Source organism: Taudactylus pleione, unplaced genomic scaffold (assembly GCF_031769625.1).
Source record: "Taudactylus pleione unplaced genomic scaffold, aTauple2 ptg000005l, whole genome shotgun sequence".
Classification (NCBI taxonomy): Eukaryota; Metazoa; Chordata; class Amphibia; order Anura; family Myobatrachidae; genus Taudactylus; species Taudactylus pleione.
The window spans coordinates 7,692,746-7,709,307 of NW_028284408.1; the positions used below are offsets into that span (position 1 = coordinate 7,692,746).

General features: G+C 36.1%; 1 protein-coding gene across 2 annotated transcripts in view; it reads right to left on the reverse strand.

Annotated features, from left to right (window-relative positions):
• PCDH17 (protocadherin 17) overlaps positions 1-15,110 on the reverse strand; it is a 208,427-nt gene extending 193,317 nt beyond the window's left edge. For both annotated transcript variants that reach the window (XM_088481744.1, XM_088481690.1), the window contains exons 1-2: positions 14,817-15,110; positions 11,152-13,693 (exon numbers count right to left, since the gene is read on the reverse strand). In XM_088481744.1, coding sequence (XP_088337870.1) covers positions 11,152-13,629 — 2,478 coding nt within the window. In that variant the 5' untranslated portion in view covers positions 13,630-13,693; positions 14,817-15,110. The remainder of the gene's footprint in view (positions 1-11,151; positions 13,694-14,816) is intronic.
• Between the last annotated feature and the right edge of the window lie 1,452 nt (positions 15,111-16,562).

Consider the following 16,562-nt stretch of genomic DNA (forward strand, 5'->3'; position numbering starts at 1 on the left):
CAGTAATTTGCATAATTTTGTAGCAGAACTGCGTAAGCACTTGCTGCCGTGATCGCATCAGCGATCCTTGCTTAATCAGGCCCTAAGACACAAAATTGGGGAACAAGTAGTAAATTGAGGAAAAGGTATGCAGTACGGGAATCACATCAGGCGTCTTATGCCATAAGGCACAAAAGTGAGAGATGCATGAAGACACATCTGTAGATGCTAAAATAATACTTTAAAACTTTTCTAAACTGTTCAACAGACCAAAAAGAAAACAAGCAAAGTATACTAGTATTTTTATTGTATTAGCCGTGCATATCTCTTACCACTAATTTTGGCTCAATTCAGGCCTCAGCTACCATTTGGGAAATCATTGCAATGACATGCACTATAGCAGTCGTAAAGGAAAATGGCCACTGTATTTTTGATAAGTGGAATTCGAAATTTTCAGTAATTGCTGGATTTGTAACAAATGTGAGCTATTAATTAAAGGATAGGGACATCAGCAATATAATATATTCTCTATAATGCTATCTATGCAACATTACAATATACTGTACATAGATACATACATTCACACAGGCTAAGATACTTGTTTGAATTTCACAAAATGAGTGTATTTACCCTCATGAATTCAACATTTTGTGTTTGAAAACTACATGAATAAAAACCTACTGTACAATTTGCTAGTCATTAATTTCAGATATACTTACTTCACACCCACTCCTTTGCTCTTTCCCCTTAATGGCCTACGGTATATGTAAACAAAGTAAATGAGACAGATAGAGCATGCCTCCTAGGAGATGAAAAGAATCATGGCAACTCCACAGTAGTTGAGTGGAATGACAGATGAGTTTAAAGAGAAATTAGCTGCCATTTTTAGTCATGAGTATTTAACTATACCATTATTCCTACCTTAGTTAATGGTATCCAAGTAGAGGTATTCTCAGCTGTTGTTCTTATTTGTCCTGTATCGTTATTGTGACATCCTACATTCTCTTGAGGCTCAGTCTTAGTATTGGAAGTGGGAGTAAGATACATCACTTCTGAATGAGAAGAACTGAGAGGAAGTCTGGATTGACAATCAAAATACATTGGAGAAGTGACTAGTAATGGGCAGCTCACAACATTCATTGCATTTTTCTCCTCCAATTCACTCTGAACCAACATAATATCATTTTTGTTTATCTTCTTCTTTTTAATTTTCCCTAGCTTAGACTGAGTGGTATATGCTGTTCTATTATTATAAGGTCCAACTTCTTTGTTCTCCTTTTTACACTTAACAACTATTGTGACCATTGCAGCAAACAGTATTATAGAAATGGCACTTAGAGCAACCAGTACAGGTAAATAGATGTCCCAGTCTCGTTGTTCTCCAACAACATTATCTTCATCTTCAAAGCAACCTAAACAGTCTGCATTTGCCTTTATGATAAGTTTTGCCACAGTTGAAAGTGATGGTTTTCCATTGTCAGTGACTTTGATTATCAGTTCTACCACTGGAGCAACATCTTCCCAATGTGGATTGAGCAGTTTGATTTCTCCAGTAACTGGATCTATTTCAAAAAGGTGCTCCTTACTTTCTTGAATGATTTCATAAGTCATTCGTCCGCTTTCTCCAAAATCAATGTCCATAGCTCTTACGGTGCTGATAATGTATCCCATTCCTACATTTCTGGGTACATAGATCTCTGCAGTGTCATTCTGCATGCTTGGTAGAATAATGACGGGTGCATTGTTATTAACATCCAATACAGAAACTCTTACTGTAGTATTGCTTTCTAAATGTGGAGAGCCTAAATCTTTTGCAATCACTTTAAATTCAAAATATTTTGTCAATTCATAATAGAAAGTCCTCAGGGCATAAATTGCTCCATTTCGAGGGTTGATGGAGACATAGGTGTAGACTGATACACCATCAATGTATGTTGGGAAGATTGAGTAGGATACAGTGCCATTTTGCCCTAAGTCTGGATCTTGTGCTAGAACTGAACCCAGGTACTCCCCTGGAATATTATTTGCAGACACTTGCAATGCATACATAGCCTTGGAGAAACATGGAGGATTGTCATTTTCATCCAAAATTTTCACAGAAAAAGAATTTGTGGAATCAAGAGAGGGGTTGCCATTATCTCTAGCAATAATAGTTATGTTGTATTCATCTTGTATTTCACGATCAAGAGGTCTACTTGTTACAACAGTGAAGAAATTGTCATAATTATCCTCCAGCTTGAATGGAACATTGCCCAAAACCCAACACTGGAATTGCCCATTTTTTCCAGAGTCCTTATCTGTAACTCGAACTAAGGCAATAACAGTACCAGGTGGAGAGGCCTCACTAATTGCTCCTTGCCTTACTGACACAAAGCTAATTGATGGGAAGTTGTCATTTATGTCAGCAACTTGAACCGTCACTTTGCAATGCACAGGTATTGGGTTAGGGCCTTGATCTTCTGCCTGCACATCAATTTCAAGCATTTCAATCTCTTCATAATCAATATTACCCTTCACTTGTATCACACCGGTTTTAGAATCAATTGAAAAGAGCTCCCATACATGATCAGATGCATAGCCACTGAATGAATACAAAATATCTGCATTAGAACCCTCATCTACATCTGTAGCATTGAGATCAATTATCATTTTGCCTATTGGTGAATTCTCAGCTATTTCAACGGTGTACGTTTTGGCTTCAAAGACAGGACTATTGTCATTGGCATCAATAACTTTAATGTTTATTTGCAGAGTTGCTGATCTTGGAGGGTTACCTCCATCAAAGGCAGTTAAAATGAGTGTGTGATGGGATTGCTCTTCTCTGTCCAGACCTTTCTGAATAACTAACTCAGGAACTTTTGTACCATCACCTCTGGATTTTATATCCAAGGAAAATAAGCCATAATCACCCCTCATCTTATAAGTCTTTAAGCCATTACTTCCCAAATCAGGATCTTGTGCTGTTGTTAACGGAAATCTAGTTCCCGGGTACGCATTTTCTGAAATTTCAATATCAATCTGCTCAGACGAAAACTTAGGGGAGTTGTCATTTATGTCAAGGATTTCCACCTTGATCATACATATTTCTTTGTCATTTGCAAAGACTTCTAGTGAAAGCACACATTTAGGACTGTTCTTGCACAGGGTCTCCCGATCAATCCGTTGCTTAGTGTACAACAGCCCACTATTCTGATCAACATCCAGCAAGTGGGGAGCAGAATTTTCCAACACTCTAAAATTAGCTTTTTTTCCTCTTTCTGGCAATTCCAGCTGTGCATCATTAATATTGCCAATGGCATTTCTCGTCCCCCCTTCTTCTGAAATTGAGTAATTTAAAGTTTTTAAAGCCTGAACAGAAACCCAATAGAAAAAGTAAAAAAAGGCAAAGCGGTACATCCCAAAGAGTGGCTGTTTATCAGTTTACTAATTGCTTTGTCACTAAAGTCCCAGTTGAATGATAAAACAATACAGAAGATAAGCTCCCAGCAAGCTGACACATGAGGGCAGTTATGACAGTATTAGGAGATTGATTTCAATTTCCAAGAAAATCAAGTTTTCCTATCTTGGATAGTTTAAATCAGATAACTATCACTACCAAAGAAGATTAGACAGATGCAATCTACACATTCATTGCTGATGCATTGTGAGTACTAAGAAGGGAAAAAATTGCTCCTCTTGTAGCATTGGACACAAACTGGTTACTTGCAAACAATATTTAAAATATAAGGATGTTTGGGAGATAGTTACAAAGCATCCAAAAAATGATAAAACAAGACATGCTATTTGAGAACGGTTCATGGGCTTAAAAATGTAATGTCAGTTGGTTGCCAGCTGTCCTTTTATAAAAAAAAAACAGAGTCAATTTTTATTATGCTTCACATTATCTCTATTTGCAAGCAGAAATTCATGAATATTAAATAACGTTGGGATTTGCAAACTATCTGGAAAAAATCCAAAATGCAAGGACCCATCAAAGTTGATCATCAGTTGCAAAGTATTACAATCACAGCTTGGTTTCAGTCATTTCACACTTGGGCTTTTTTTGTTTTTATTCTGCAAAGCCAGTAGCCACATCAGCTTACAACTGACAATTGTTTTCAGATAAATTCCAGTTTTCATTCTGCAGTCTGGAACAAATCAACAGGCAAAGCATGGCTGGATGCACAAATTATAAAATAGAAAAAAAAATAGAGAACAGTTACTGAATTCATAGCTAGATTTTCCTTAACTCTTCCTCTTTTGTTTTCTTTGCTGATGGATGCTATCTCATCACTTCCTCCCTGCAGTCTTCAACACATAATTAATTAAGCTAAAAAATCCAAAAGAAAATAAAATCATCATTTTTACATTTAGGAATACTCTGCAGTTGATATGTTGAATGAAGGGCATAAGCAACCAATAGCTGCAAATTCCCAATTGCCTCCACATTAAAGCAGCAGCCGCAGTGACTAGTGCTTACTCTGGATGAAGAACACTAAACGTCTCATAAATAAGACTTTCATTTGCAACAAAAATATAATACATACTATTGTAATAAGTTATAATGTGGAGATACAATACACACTAGCAGATTGGCTTCCAATAAAATATTCTATATTTTGTATTCAATGCAATTAGTTCATAGTTTTAAACATTTAAGCTGGGATTCTGCCTTTTTTGCTATACAAAACATTAACTGCAAAGATTTAAAGAGCATATGTATAATTTTGCTGTTTTGATAGTAAAAAGCTTGAATCGGTTTTACTTACTCCAGCGTCCTTGCAAGAGAGATGCAGTGAATATACAAAACACGGTTCTCCAAGCAGTCCTGCGTATTAATTATTCTCTTCAGCTGTTACTCATGTAAATGCCACTGATCTTGTACGTAAAATAATGCATCGGATTTTGAGCAGGAAAAGCACAGAGAATTCCTCCCAAAGACAAGTATATGTGTTGATTTTTTTTCCCATCTGCTGTTTTTTTCCCTATACCCTACACAAAACGCTGCTATTTCTGCAATCTGCAGGAGCCCTTGTATATGCCTCTGCTGGTACTTCAATAGCTCATTCACAGGCTTCAGAAAAATCTGCACTACGATACATTAGGATTGTTGGAAGGAAATATACCAAAAGCTAAGCAACATAATGTATGTTGCTAAAATTCAACAGTTTAGAGGTGCCTTAAATCCTCTGATCCTCCATTTGCCATACGCCAACCTTCACTCTCAGTCCTTCTCTTTGACTGACTTAATTTCTCGTCTTCCTTTCTTGTCTCCCTCTCTTTCTCCCTCTGTTTTTTTTTTCATTTTTGTAAGAAATCCTAAGAGTAAAAATCAGCTTATTACTGCCACCTACTGACTTTTCCCTAACAATGCATTTACTTAATATTTCAGCAGTTACACAGTTATAAACGTGCTAGGGGACCTCATGTTGCCATAAGAAATTTTATTCTACTAGGTATCTAGGTGAAATCATCTTATATGTCTAGCATCTTGCAAACATTACTAGAAGTAGCATGCTGTGTCACAATAAAAAAGAAAAACAATCGATACAATAGGAAGCACACAGTGTTGCAAATGAAGCCCATAAAATATAATGCAATGCTTCAAAACAACTCATACTGAGTAAATGTCAATACAAAAATATAATGCAAGACATATGATTTATTGGAGTGTGGATAATAGTGTGAATTACATATTACTATAGTGCAGGTTTATAGAAGTGGAGATGTTGCCCATAGCAACCAATCAGATTCTAGCTATTATCTTCTAGATGGTGCTAGATAACTGATAAGTAGAATCTGATTGGTTGTTATGGGCAACACCTCTACTACTATAGACCCACACTTTAGTAAATATATGCCCTGGAGTTTATCCGTTTCTCTCTACTCCCAAATCATTTTCTTTCCTTGCATGTTTACATTTATTACATTTGTTTATGAGAACTACCCATTTATTCTGTTATGATAAACTATTCATATAATAATTAAAAAATAAATACTACAATGTATTCTCCCTTTGGCTTTAGCAACCTTTAAAATCTTAATCTGCCTTTCATCAAAAGCAATTGCACATGTGCCCTCAGCAGGGTTAGATCAATTTCAATTCCAAGATGCATTAACTGTTTAACCTTTCGAAATCTTAAGGGGTCTGTGATGCACTGCAGATGAATACTTTACACAGCACATCTGACAATGAGATTCACATATATTTGTAATCTAACCTAGCTTCATGCTGGAAGGTTTAGGAATCTAGGGTTATAAGAGTAAGCAATTAATTTACCTCTTAAAGACTAATGTGCCATGACCAAATCTGACTCTCTTTCTAACCACTGTTATTGATGCAGTGATTGTTTTAAACTGCATTCTTCTTGTTTGATAACACAAGCTGCTGAAGGATATAACAGGTTGATGGAGAATATATTTAAATTCAGTAGGGTATAATTAAATATACAGCATAATGCAGCATTGGTTAAAAATTACCCATTATTTAAAGGAAAGCTACTGCAAAATATATATTTTATTTTATTGGCAAGAAAAATTTAGATAAATTTGAAAAGTGTTTTGACAAGTTGAAGAGGCAAATCGTGCAAGCAGAAATGTCCTCCCATCAACATTCTGCATTCTAAATACTTTCAATTCTTGAATGTGTACAATATTTGCATATAGATGTAGTTTTCAGTTTGTTGTAACATATGTTAGACATAATTTCCCTCATAAGGTGTTGAATGTTACATCTCACTGTAAACTAGAAACTTTTAATCATAGTTTTATAAAAGTGTAATGCTCCAGTTCAACTTAATATATTGTGGCTGACCATCACAATGTCATAAGCCCAAATAGACACTGAGAGTGAATACACAAAACACAGTACATAATAAAATCAGCAATAACTAGAGATGTCAGTAAGTCAATCAACACCCAGGAACCCCATATATACCAGCCCCAAGTGCTATTTTTTTATACAATAATAAACGTGACGGGGCTTAATAATATCTTTATACTACCAAAAGCAAATAAACAGTCCACTTTACAATACCTTATTTTACAAAGAAAAATATGAAGGGAAAAACATGTATCCCTTAATTTGTTAATACCATAATACGCCTATGTAAATATCTAGTGTCAGAACTACATGTTTATTCTATATGATTAAAATAAAGTCCTGCTATAATTAGTACATATTAAATAATAACTGTTATAGAAATGTGTTGAAAAGAAATAATATTATTTTGGTTGTTTTAATAAGATTATAATAGTTTATGTACAATAACAAATAAAGCATTTCAGCTGTGTATGATGGGAATTTATGTACATTACTTATGGCAGAAATAGTGACAAGTCTACATAATCTTGGGCTAAAATTTGGGACAAAAACTGTTCCCCCTAAATTGAGATAGCTGGGGATGATAGTGTTAAAAATGTAAACTTATTAAATCTGCAGAGTTTCATTGCACAACAGATTCTACATTAAATCCATAGGGTGGAGGTCTTGTGAGATTACATGATTTTTCAGTCATAATCTTATTATCAATTAAACCAGTTGGGTAGAGTTATTATTGGACAACACAAGTCTAATCTATTCATAAGAATACAAAACCAAAAATGTGTGATTTTCCATAGTTAAAATATAGGGATTACATTAATATTCATGTCTATGACACAAAATAAGAATAACTGGTATTCAAAGTTGCTCACAGAAATTTGCCATGTGTTGTGGTCTGCAGCTATATTTTGGTAATCAGAGTTAAAGTTGAAATAGTGGTATACATTTATGAAAAGTGGTGGAAGAAAAAAGGTGGCATTTAATGCACCAGCCAATCAGATGTTTGCCTTTTTTATGTTCTAAACTGTAGAAAAATGACAGCTACAATCCTATTGGTCGTTTCATACAAGACCACAATTTTCTTTTATGCTACTTTTCACCAGATGCCTGATAGAATGTTTATCTAAGGAGAAGTTATGGATACACAAAATACATAGAGAACATAAAATAATGCTGCATGAAATAGTTCTCATTTATTGTTATTTAACTACTACACATGGCATTTTATAATGGAATTTGCCAGTTTTATAAAACTATGTGTGCAGTATGCATCAAAACAGATGCTACAATGGCTAGTTATTGAGAAATCAGTTTATTTAGATCTACATGTACTTTGTGACATTATATTTATTTACATACGACTATAAGCTGAAAACTGTTGCTCAAACTGAAATATTGTACCAACAGCACAAGATATACAGATCACTTATAATAAACACATCTTGTAATAGAAACATTGAAAAAAAATAACATATAGAATAGTATATACAATATAGCATATATCTTTTGAATACCCCAAAATGTATTCAATTGTTAGAAATTGTTGAAATAATATGGATGTTTGTATTCAAACAAGTATCAGAAAAGGCATTTCATTTTTAAGAGCCAGTGATAGGATGCCTTAATGAGAGCTATATAAAGTATTACACCATTCTGGGTCCCAACACTAAATTCTATGCATTCTGTGTATGGAGTTTGAATTTGTGAAAGATGTTGGAGAATAGCTTAAAGAAGCTTCCTCTTAACAAGTCCTTTTTTAAAATCTAATTGCAAATCAAAAACTACCCAGTCCATGTTGGACCTTGTTCTTATGGATTTCTGTTTCACAAATAAAGGGTTAGGAAAGAGAATAACAGAAATATCATACTGAGGCAATAGCTATTGGTGAACTGTATACTTGCTTAAAATAAAAAATATAAATAAATCAGATAATGTTATAACGAGAATGACATAAACACACTTTTTTTTTAAAATAGTTGTATTTTTTTTTATCCATTAGGATTTGATTTATAAATGGGTGAAAACATGTCTGGAGCAAGATGGCAAACTTGCCACAGACTCCAAAAAACAACAACTGTGTATCAATCTTCTCTGGTGCATGAAAAAAAAATGACTTTAGTTAAGTAAACTTTATTTCCAAAACATAAAGCAAGTAAATATGCTTTTTTTAGAATAAGATACTACTGTTGCTGTGATTTTTGTCCCCTTAAAACAGATTATCCTAAACATAGTATCTGTTTATGTGTATAATTAACTAGCTTTCATAAAATGTAATATCCAGGTACATTACATTCATTGCATTAAAAAAGTGTTATATATCTGTTGTATTAGTTTAATTGATCGGAACCACAATGCATATGAAAACGTGGCAGGACAAAAAAAAATAAATCTGGAGATATTTGTTACAGTATATTATTTTTCATGATAAATAAACAAATCATGCACTTTACCTTAACCCCCCCCCCAGTGTTTTTACTGCATAATATAACAATACAAAACCCACAATAATAATGGGCATTAACCATTTGCAATGTCTACCAGGTCTGAAATGCTACTTGGACTGGGAGAGCAGAGAGAGATGAAATGCAGCTAAATACATTGAGTTACAATGTTTACACATAGAGTAGAGGGAAGTACATCAAAGTAATGCATTACCATCTAAGTTGTAACTCTTCAGATTAGAATCAATACCAACAATATGTCACAAATCCAATATCAAGGATCACATTAATGCATATCCAACAATTTGCTACCAGAAGCACAATATGTGCTAGAACCCTATTCTGAAAGGCACTGGACTGGTTTCTGAGATCTGTGATACACACATGTAAACCGTGTGTTGCTGTATTTCTTGTCCTAAAAATGCAAAACAGACCTCTTACTGTAATACACCCTAGAAAAAGATTGTATTCCCTAAAAACATTCCCTATTCTAGCGCAATTTAAGAGATACATACACACATATATGTACTGTATTTTATATAAATTATTTTTAAGTGGTTTTCGCAACAATGGTATGAGGTGTATAATATGCTATATTTCTATAAGTCAATAATGAAGATATTCAGGATGATTTTTAAAAGTTGTGTTACTGGCAGCAAAAAGCTACCTGTTACAGCATGTACCTTTTCTCAAGCAGTCTGCTTTATGTACAGTAACTACATACATAGATGTACGCAGTAAAATGCAGTGATTAAACTAGCACTGTAACAAAACCAGAACATGCATGTCACTACAAAAAATATTCACACATGTTGCATACTGAAATCATGCTATCTTACTAGACAAAGGAACGATTTCCGTCATAAAACATTTTTTTTCTATCTCTTACACAAAATCCCAATTGCACTAACATTTAAAGTGGATATTTAGAGGTTAATATTGCGTTGCATGCTGTAGCAATACAAGCTCACATTGACATGTTATCTTACACTGCAGTAGGGAATAAAAGCTTTCTATGGCACAGTACATTCAAGCAATATAGAAATAACTAGCTGCTTTTTAACTTAATCAGGGGGCAGTAACGCTCAAGGCATATATAGAAAAAAAACATTTAACAGAAAGATAGTTCTGTATAATGCTTATGATTTTCAAGTACAGTATGTCAGTGTTAGAAGGCATTGTGAATGGATGAATGCTCAAAGAACCTGCAAGACACTGCTCAACCAAGCCCTGATCATGCTTAAAATACAGGAAATATCTATCTTCTGTCAGACATGTATTTTTAGTACTAAAGAATCACATTGCATATACTGCATGTTCCAATGAGAGAGACACTATATACATGAAGAAATTGGACCAGGCTAGTGTTATAAAGTGGAACATATTAAAACATACACTGGTAGGGATGTTAATTACTCACCATCTTAAAATCTTGCAACTAAAAATGCTTATCACAAACCAAACTTAAAATGTATGATGTCTGCAAAAAATTGCATATATATATATATATATATATATATATATATATACATATACATATATATATATATATATACATACATACATACATATATATATATATATATATATATATATATATACACACATATATATGTATATCTGTGTGTATTAATAGATAGATAGATATCAGCAAGGTGGCACTCAGGGATTTCAACTGGATAGTAAAAAGTACTGTAAACCAGTATTCCTGGTTAAATATATAAATATATGTTTATTTTGTATTTAAAAACACTTTCCAGATACCAGGCTTTCAGTAGCTGACTATACACACAAGCCACACTTGTCACAAAAAAAAAAAAGCAACTAAGCCCATCCTGTGCTATTAACTCAAAACAATACCAAAGAGTATAGAAAGGAAAATAATGACATATAATTTACCCTGGTGATGTCTATCAGTGGTGACCCTACCTGAATTATAGACATCCGATTAGACGTAGTCTCAGTTGTGTTGCTCACTGGTCCGGTAAAACTGTTGTGGCAGCCAACATGGCCTTGAGGAACAGTCAGATTGTTAGATGTAGGCTTGAGGTACATTACTTCTGAACGAGGGGAACTGAGAGGGAGCCTGGTCTGGTAATCAAAATACATTGGTGATGTGGCAAGTGAAGGACTGCTTACCACGTTCATGACATTCATAGCATTTCTTTCCTCTACTTCACTTTGGACTAACATAATGTCATTCTTGTTTATCTTTTTCTTCTTACTTTTACCGAGCTGGGGATGACTGTACTCTGCAATTCTACAGTTATAAGTTCTAATTTCCTTGTTTTCCCTTTTGCACTTGACAGCAATTGTGATCATGGCAGCCAACAGTATTATAGATATTGTGCTTAATGTAACAATGAGAGGCAAAGACATATCCCATTGGTGCTGTTTTCCATTGACTCTAGGTACCCCTTCTGGTAGAGATCCAGTGTAAGATTTAATAATGAGTTTAGCAGAAGCTGAAAGTGCTGGTTTTCCATTATCAGTCACCCTTATCACAAGTTCTACAACTGGTGACACTTCTTCCCAATATGGATTGAGGGTTTTTAATTCCCCGGTTACAGGATCAATCTCAAAGAGGTGTTCTTCATTTCCATCTCTAATTTCATAGGTCAGTCGTCCACTTTCTCCAAAATCATTGTCCATTGCTCTAACTGTGCTCACTACATACCCCACACCTACGTTTCGGGGAACATGAATTTCTGCAGTGTCATTTTGCAATATAGGTAAAGAAATGACAGGTGCATTGTCATTAACATCCAGGACAGTCACTCTCACAGTAACATTGCTTTCCATATGAGGAGAGCCTGAATCCTTTGCAAGGAGCTTAAATTCAAAATATTTTGTTTGCTCATAATTGAAAGACCTAAGAGCATAAACCGCACCATTAGTGGGATTTACAGACACAAAGGTGTAAATTGACACATCCCCAACATAGGATGGTAGTATTGAATAAGACACAGTGCCATTGTGTCCAAGGTCTGGGTCATGCGCTACGACAGAACCTAAATATTCTCCAGGAATGTTATTTTCAGATACTTGCAATACATGCATTCCTTTGTTAAAAGTTGGTGGATTGTCATTTTCATCTAAAATTTTAACAGTGAAAGATTTTGAGGAGTTTAAAGATGGGTTACCATTATCTCTGGCAATTATAGTGACATTGTATTCATCCTGTGTCTCACGGTCAAGGGGTCTGTCTGTTACAACAGTGTAGAAATTGTCATAGTTCTCTTCTAGTTTGAAAGGCACATTGCCCAGAACCCGGCACTGCAGCTGTCCATTTTTCCCAGAGTCCTTATCTGTGACCCTAACTAATGCAATGACAGTGCCAGGAAGTGCTGCCTCACTAATTGCTCCCTGACGAACTGAAACAAAGCCAATAGATGGGGCATTGTCATTTTTGTCAATAACTTTAACTGTCACTTTGCAATGCGTAGGGATTGGGTTTGGGCCTTGGTCACGTGCTTGCACATCAATTTCAATCAGGCTATTTTCTTCATAGTCTAGGTTACCCTTAACCTGGATCACACCTGTGTTGGGGTCAATTGAGAAAAGTTCCCGAACTCTGTCTGGTGCATAGCCACTGAAAGAATAGATGACTTCACCATTAGAGCCTTCATCTGCATCTGTAGCATTGAGGTCAATTACAACTCTACTCAATTGTGAGTTTTCTGGGATTTCCACCATATATGACGGTGCCTCAAAAACTGGACTGTTGTCATTGGAATCTATAACTTTAACATTTATTTGCACGGTGGCCGATCTGGGAGGGTTGCCACCATCCAAAGCAGTCAATATTAAGTTATGATGGCTTTGTTCTTCTCTATCCAGTGGTTTTTCTATAACTAGCTCTGGGAATTTTGTTCCATCACCTCTGGACTTTACATCTAAGGAAAACAAGCCATTATGGTTTATAACATAGGTCTTTAAGCCATACTCCCCGGAATCTGGATCATGGGCACTGGTGAGTGGAAATCTTGTCCCAGGGAAGGCATTTTCTGAAATGTCAATGTCAATTTGCTCAGATGGAAAAAATGGTGAATTGTCATTAATGTCTGTGATATCCACTTTTATCATATATATTTCTTTATCATTTGCAAACACCTCCAAGGACACTTGACATTTTAAGTTTCTCCGGCATAAGGTTTCCCGGTCAATCCGTTGCTTAGTAAATACCAGCCCACTTTCCTGTTCTACATCGATCAAGTTTGGTGCAGAATTCTCTAGTACTCTGAAGTTTGATTTCTTACCCCTCTCTGCGATGCCAAGCTTTACATCATTACTCAGATTGCCAACAATGGTTCCAGCAATTGCCTCCTCTGGTACAGAAAAATTTAAGTTTTTTAAAGTCAGGGCAGGAGCCCACAAAAAAAATAACAATAAAACTTGAAGGTACATCCCCAAACGTGTGTGCGAAAGATCTTCTCTGCTTCACTCTCCTTCTCTCCTCAGTTCCTTCAACCTGTTGATTTAAAAACACCTACAGTTAGATAAGCAGCAAATGGACCATGGCAATAGAGGCTGGCAGGGTTAAATCATTGATCGTGTCTTGCTGGAAGGACAATTCTTCACAATCTCACCTTAGCTATTCAGTTCTTTTTAAATATTTATTGGAAATGACAATTTAAATACTATATCCCTATAGCCCAATAAATAACAACATCAGGGTAACTTGCATTTATTTGTTTTAGCATTATCATACAGTTTAATAAATGCTATCATGCACAACTCACGTGCAATAAACATCATTTGTTCGAAAATGTATCCTAGACTACATTGTTTCAACCAATGTAAGCTGAGGTTAAACTCTATAGAGTGCAGAGACAGCAACATGTTGAATCTAAAATGAAAATGCATCTATCACCTAGCACAGGGCAATTAGTAAATCTATAAAGAAACACACAGACAATAGTGGGATCTAGTTTATATGTATTATGTTCACCTTTTGCATTCAGCATTTTCACAGTACTGGTTTTATTTCCAAGAAATCATGTAACCGCATTGGCTTACAAGCAGTAGTATTCAGTTAATTTTCAGTTCTCATTCCCTACAGTAGATCAAATCAACAGGCAAAGCATGGCTGGATGCACAAATAGAAAACGGGAAAAACACACTTTATAGGAAGAGGCAGTTGCTCCGTTCACAGGGATTGTAAAAAAGACTATTCACTAAATGCAAACTGAAATATGAACATTGTAACAGCAATGCAAATTACATCAACCCCACTGACATGATCTGACATAAAACACATACACAACAAGTCTGTTTGTTGATGCATTTGTGGTCTAATTTTATTTTATTTTATTTTATAAAGCCTGATTATAAATCAGCCCTTTACTGAAAGTAATTGCCTAGAAGATTGGATACTTACATGGAATTGTTGTCCCTTAATATCTGAATGACACATGCAGAATGCAGATGTTTAATAACTGCATGAGTCAGATACAGAAATAAATCACACTAATTATTAGAAAAACAGCACATATGTTCCAATGTTCTCTATTAGGTGTTAATCAATGCTGACATTCACACTGTTATTTATCTATTAAAAAAAGAAAAAGAAAATAATGATCAATTGGACTTACCTTTCAGAGAGCAGTGTCCCTGGACCTAAAACACACAGCTATACATGGGCTGTACACTGCTGCTGCTTCTATCCACAGCCTGTGCACCCAACAGCAATTGTGGCAGCCAAATACAATAGATTTCCCAAAGCACAAATGCACCATGGATAGCTCCCAATCAGCTCCAAAGTGCCCAGTTCATCATTATACTAAAAAAAACAGCAGAGATCTGAGTAAGATGGGTAAAAGCCTTTGCCTTTTCCTGTGCTGGCTCATCGCAGCTGGGAACACAGCAGATTCTCTCCCCAGACAGTCCTCAGGCAGCAACAATACAGTAACAATATATCCATTCGAAATAAAGTAGAGTTTGTGCTATGCAACAGCTGATTAGTAGCGTTAACCCTTTATATCCTGCATTGCCTGGCACACAGGCTCAGCTCCCACTGCCTCCTTACTGACTGACTCTATTCACCTCACGCTGCTGCTTAAACATTGACACTGTTCTCTTGCCAGCCAATCAGTGCTCGCATCATCAACCCACCCACATGCCGTCTCTGCAAATAGCAGAAGAAGGGATGGCAGGATGGGCGTCTTTAGAATGTCAATGCTTTGTGTCATTGATTAGATCAGTTAGGTCTGAGACAGTAACAATGTGAGAAGGGATGCTGCTTGTAAAATGCTGTCTCTCATTTCCACAGTGTGTCTTGTAGCACACTGACTGACGGGGAGTAGCAACCCCATGACACTGCCTTGGAGTCTGAGGAAAATCAATGCATCAACTTCTCTACTGGATAATAAAAAAAAATTACATTTTGAGAACTGAATTAAATTCAGGTTAGCATGGGTTAAGGCATATAAACAAATACATAGTGAATATACATGTGAAACAGGCTTACAAAAGGTCTTAAGGCATTAAATATTCCATGTAATGCAGACATTGTATAGCTCAATCATGTAAATATAGGGTGCACAACAAAATTGAGGGATAATTTCGAATAATACATAAGTACACAACAAAATTAAGTGTGCAGGACTGTGCAACCCATACTATAATTAGACACACACACACTATATATATATATATATATGTATATATATATATGTATATATATATATATATATATATATACATATACACACACACACGTGCAGGTGCACACATGGCTTGATTCAGGAAGAACCGCAACTGCGATTGCAATAGCGATTACGCACGCAGTCTTACTACAAAAATATCATATCAATTGCAATCGATATGCCACCGCAGTACTACAAAAGGACGCCAACCTTACCTTACACACATCTGTAATGTTTAGCAAGTCTGCAAAACCATCGGTACCATCGCAGCCTCATGCACACTTGCACAAGCTCTGACCTTACTCAGGAATTGCTAACCTCGTCGCACGCTATGAGTACTCAAGCTGTGTATGGTATCGCAGTGGATAAATTATGCACGCCTCTGCAACAGCGTCCAAACACACTGTGGGCCTGATTCAGACCCGCTCGCGAGCGTAGGACGCTCGCAAGCGGGTCAATGGTGCCCTACTGCGCATGTGCACGACGGAGGGAGCTCCATCGTGCGCATGCGCGATACCCGGCTAGTGACGGGGTAGCCGTCGCTCCGGGTCTCGCACCAAAGGGGGCGTGCTGTCGATGTTGATTGACAGCACGCCCCCTTTGGTGGGCGTGCTGGGGGCGTCGCTGCCAGACGGAGGCGTTCCCATGGGAACGCCTACCGTCTGAAGCCGGCCCCACTGACATCAGTAGTGA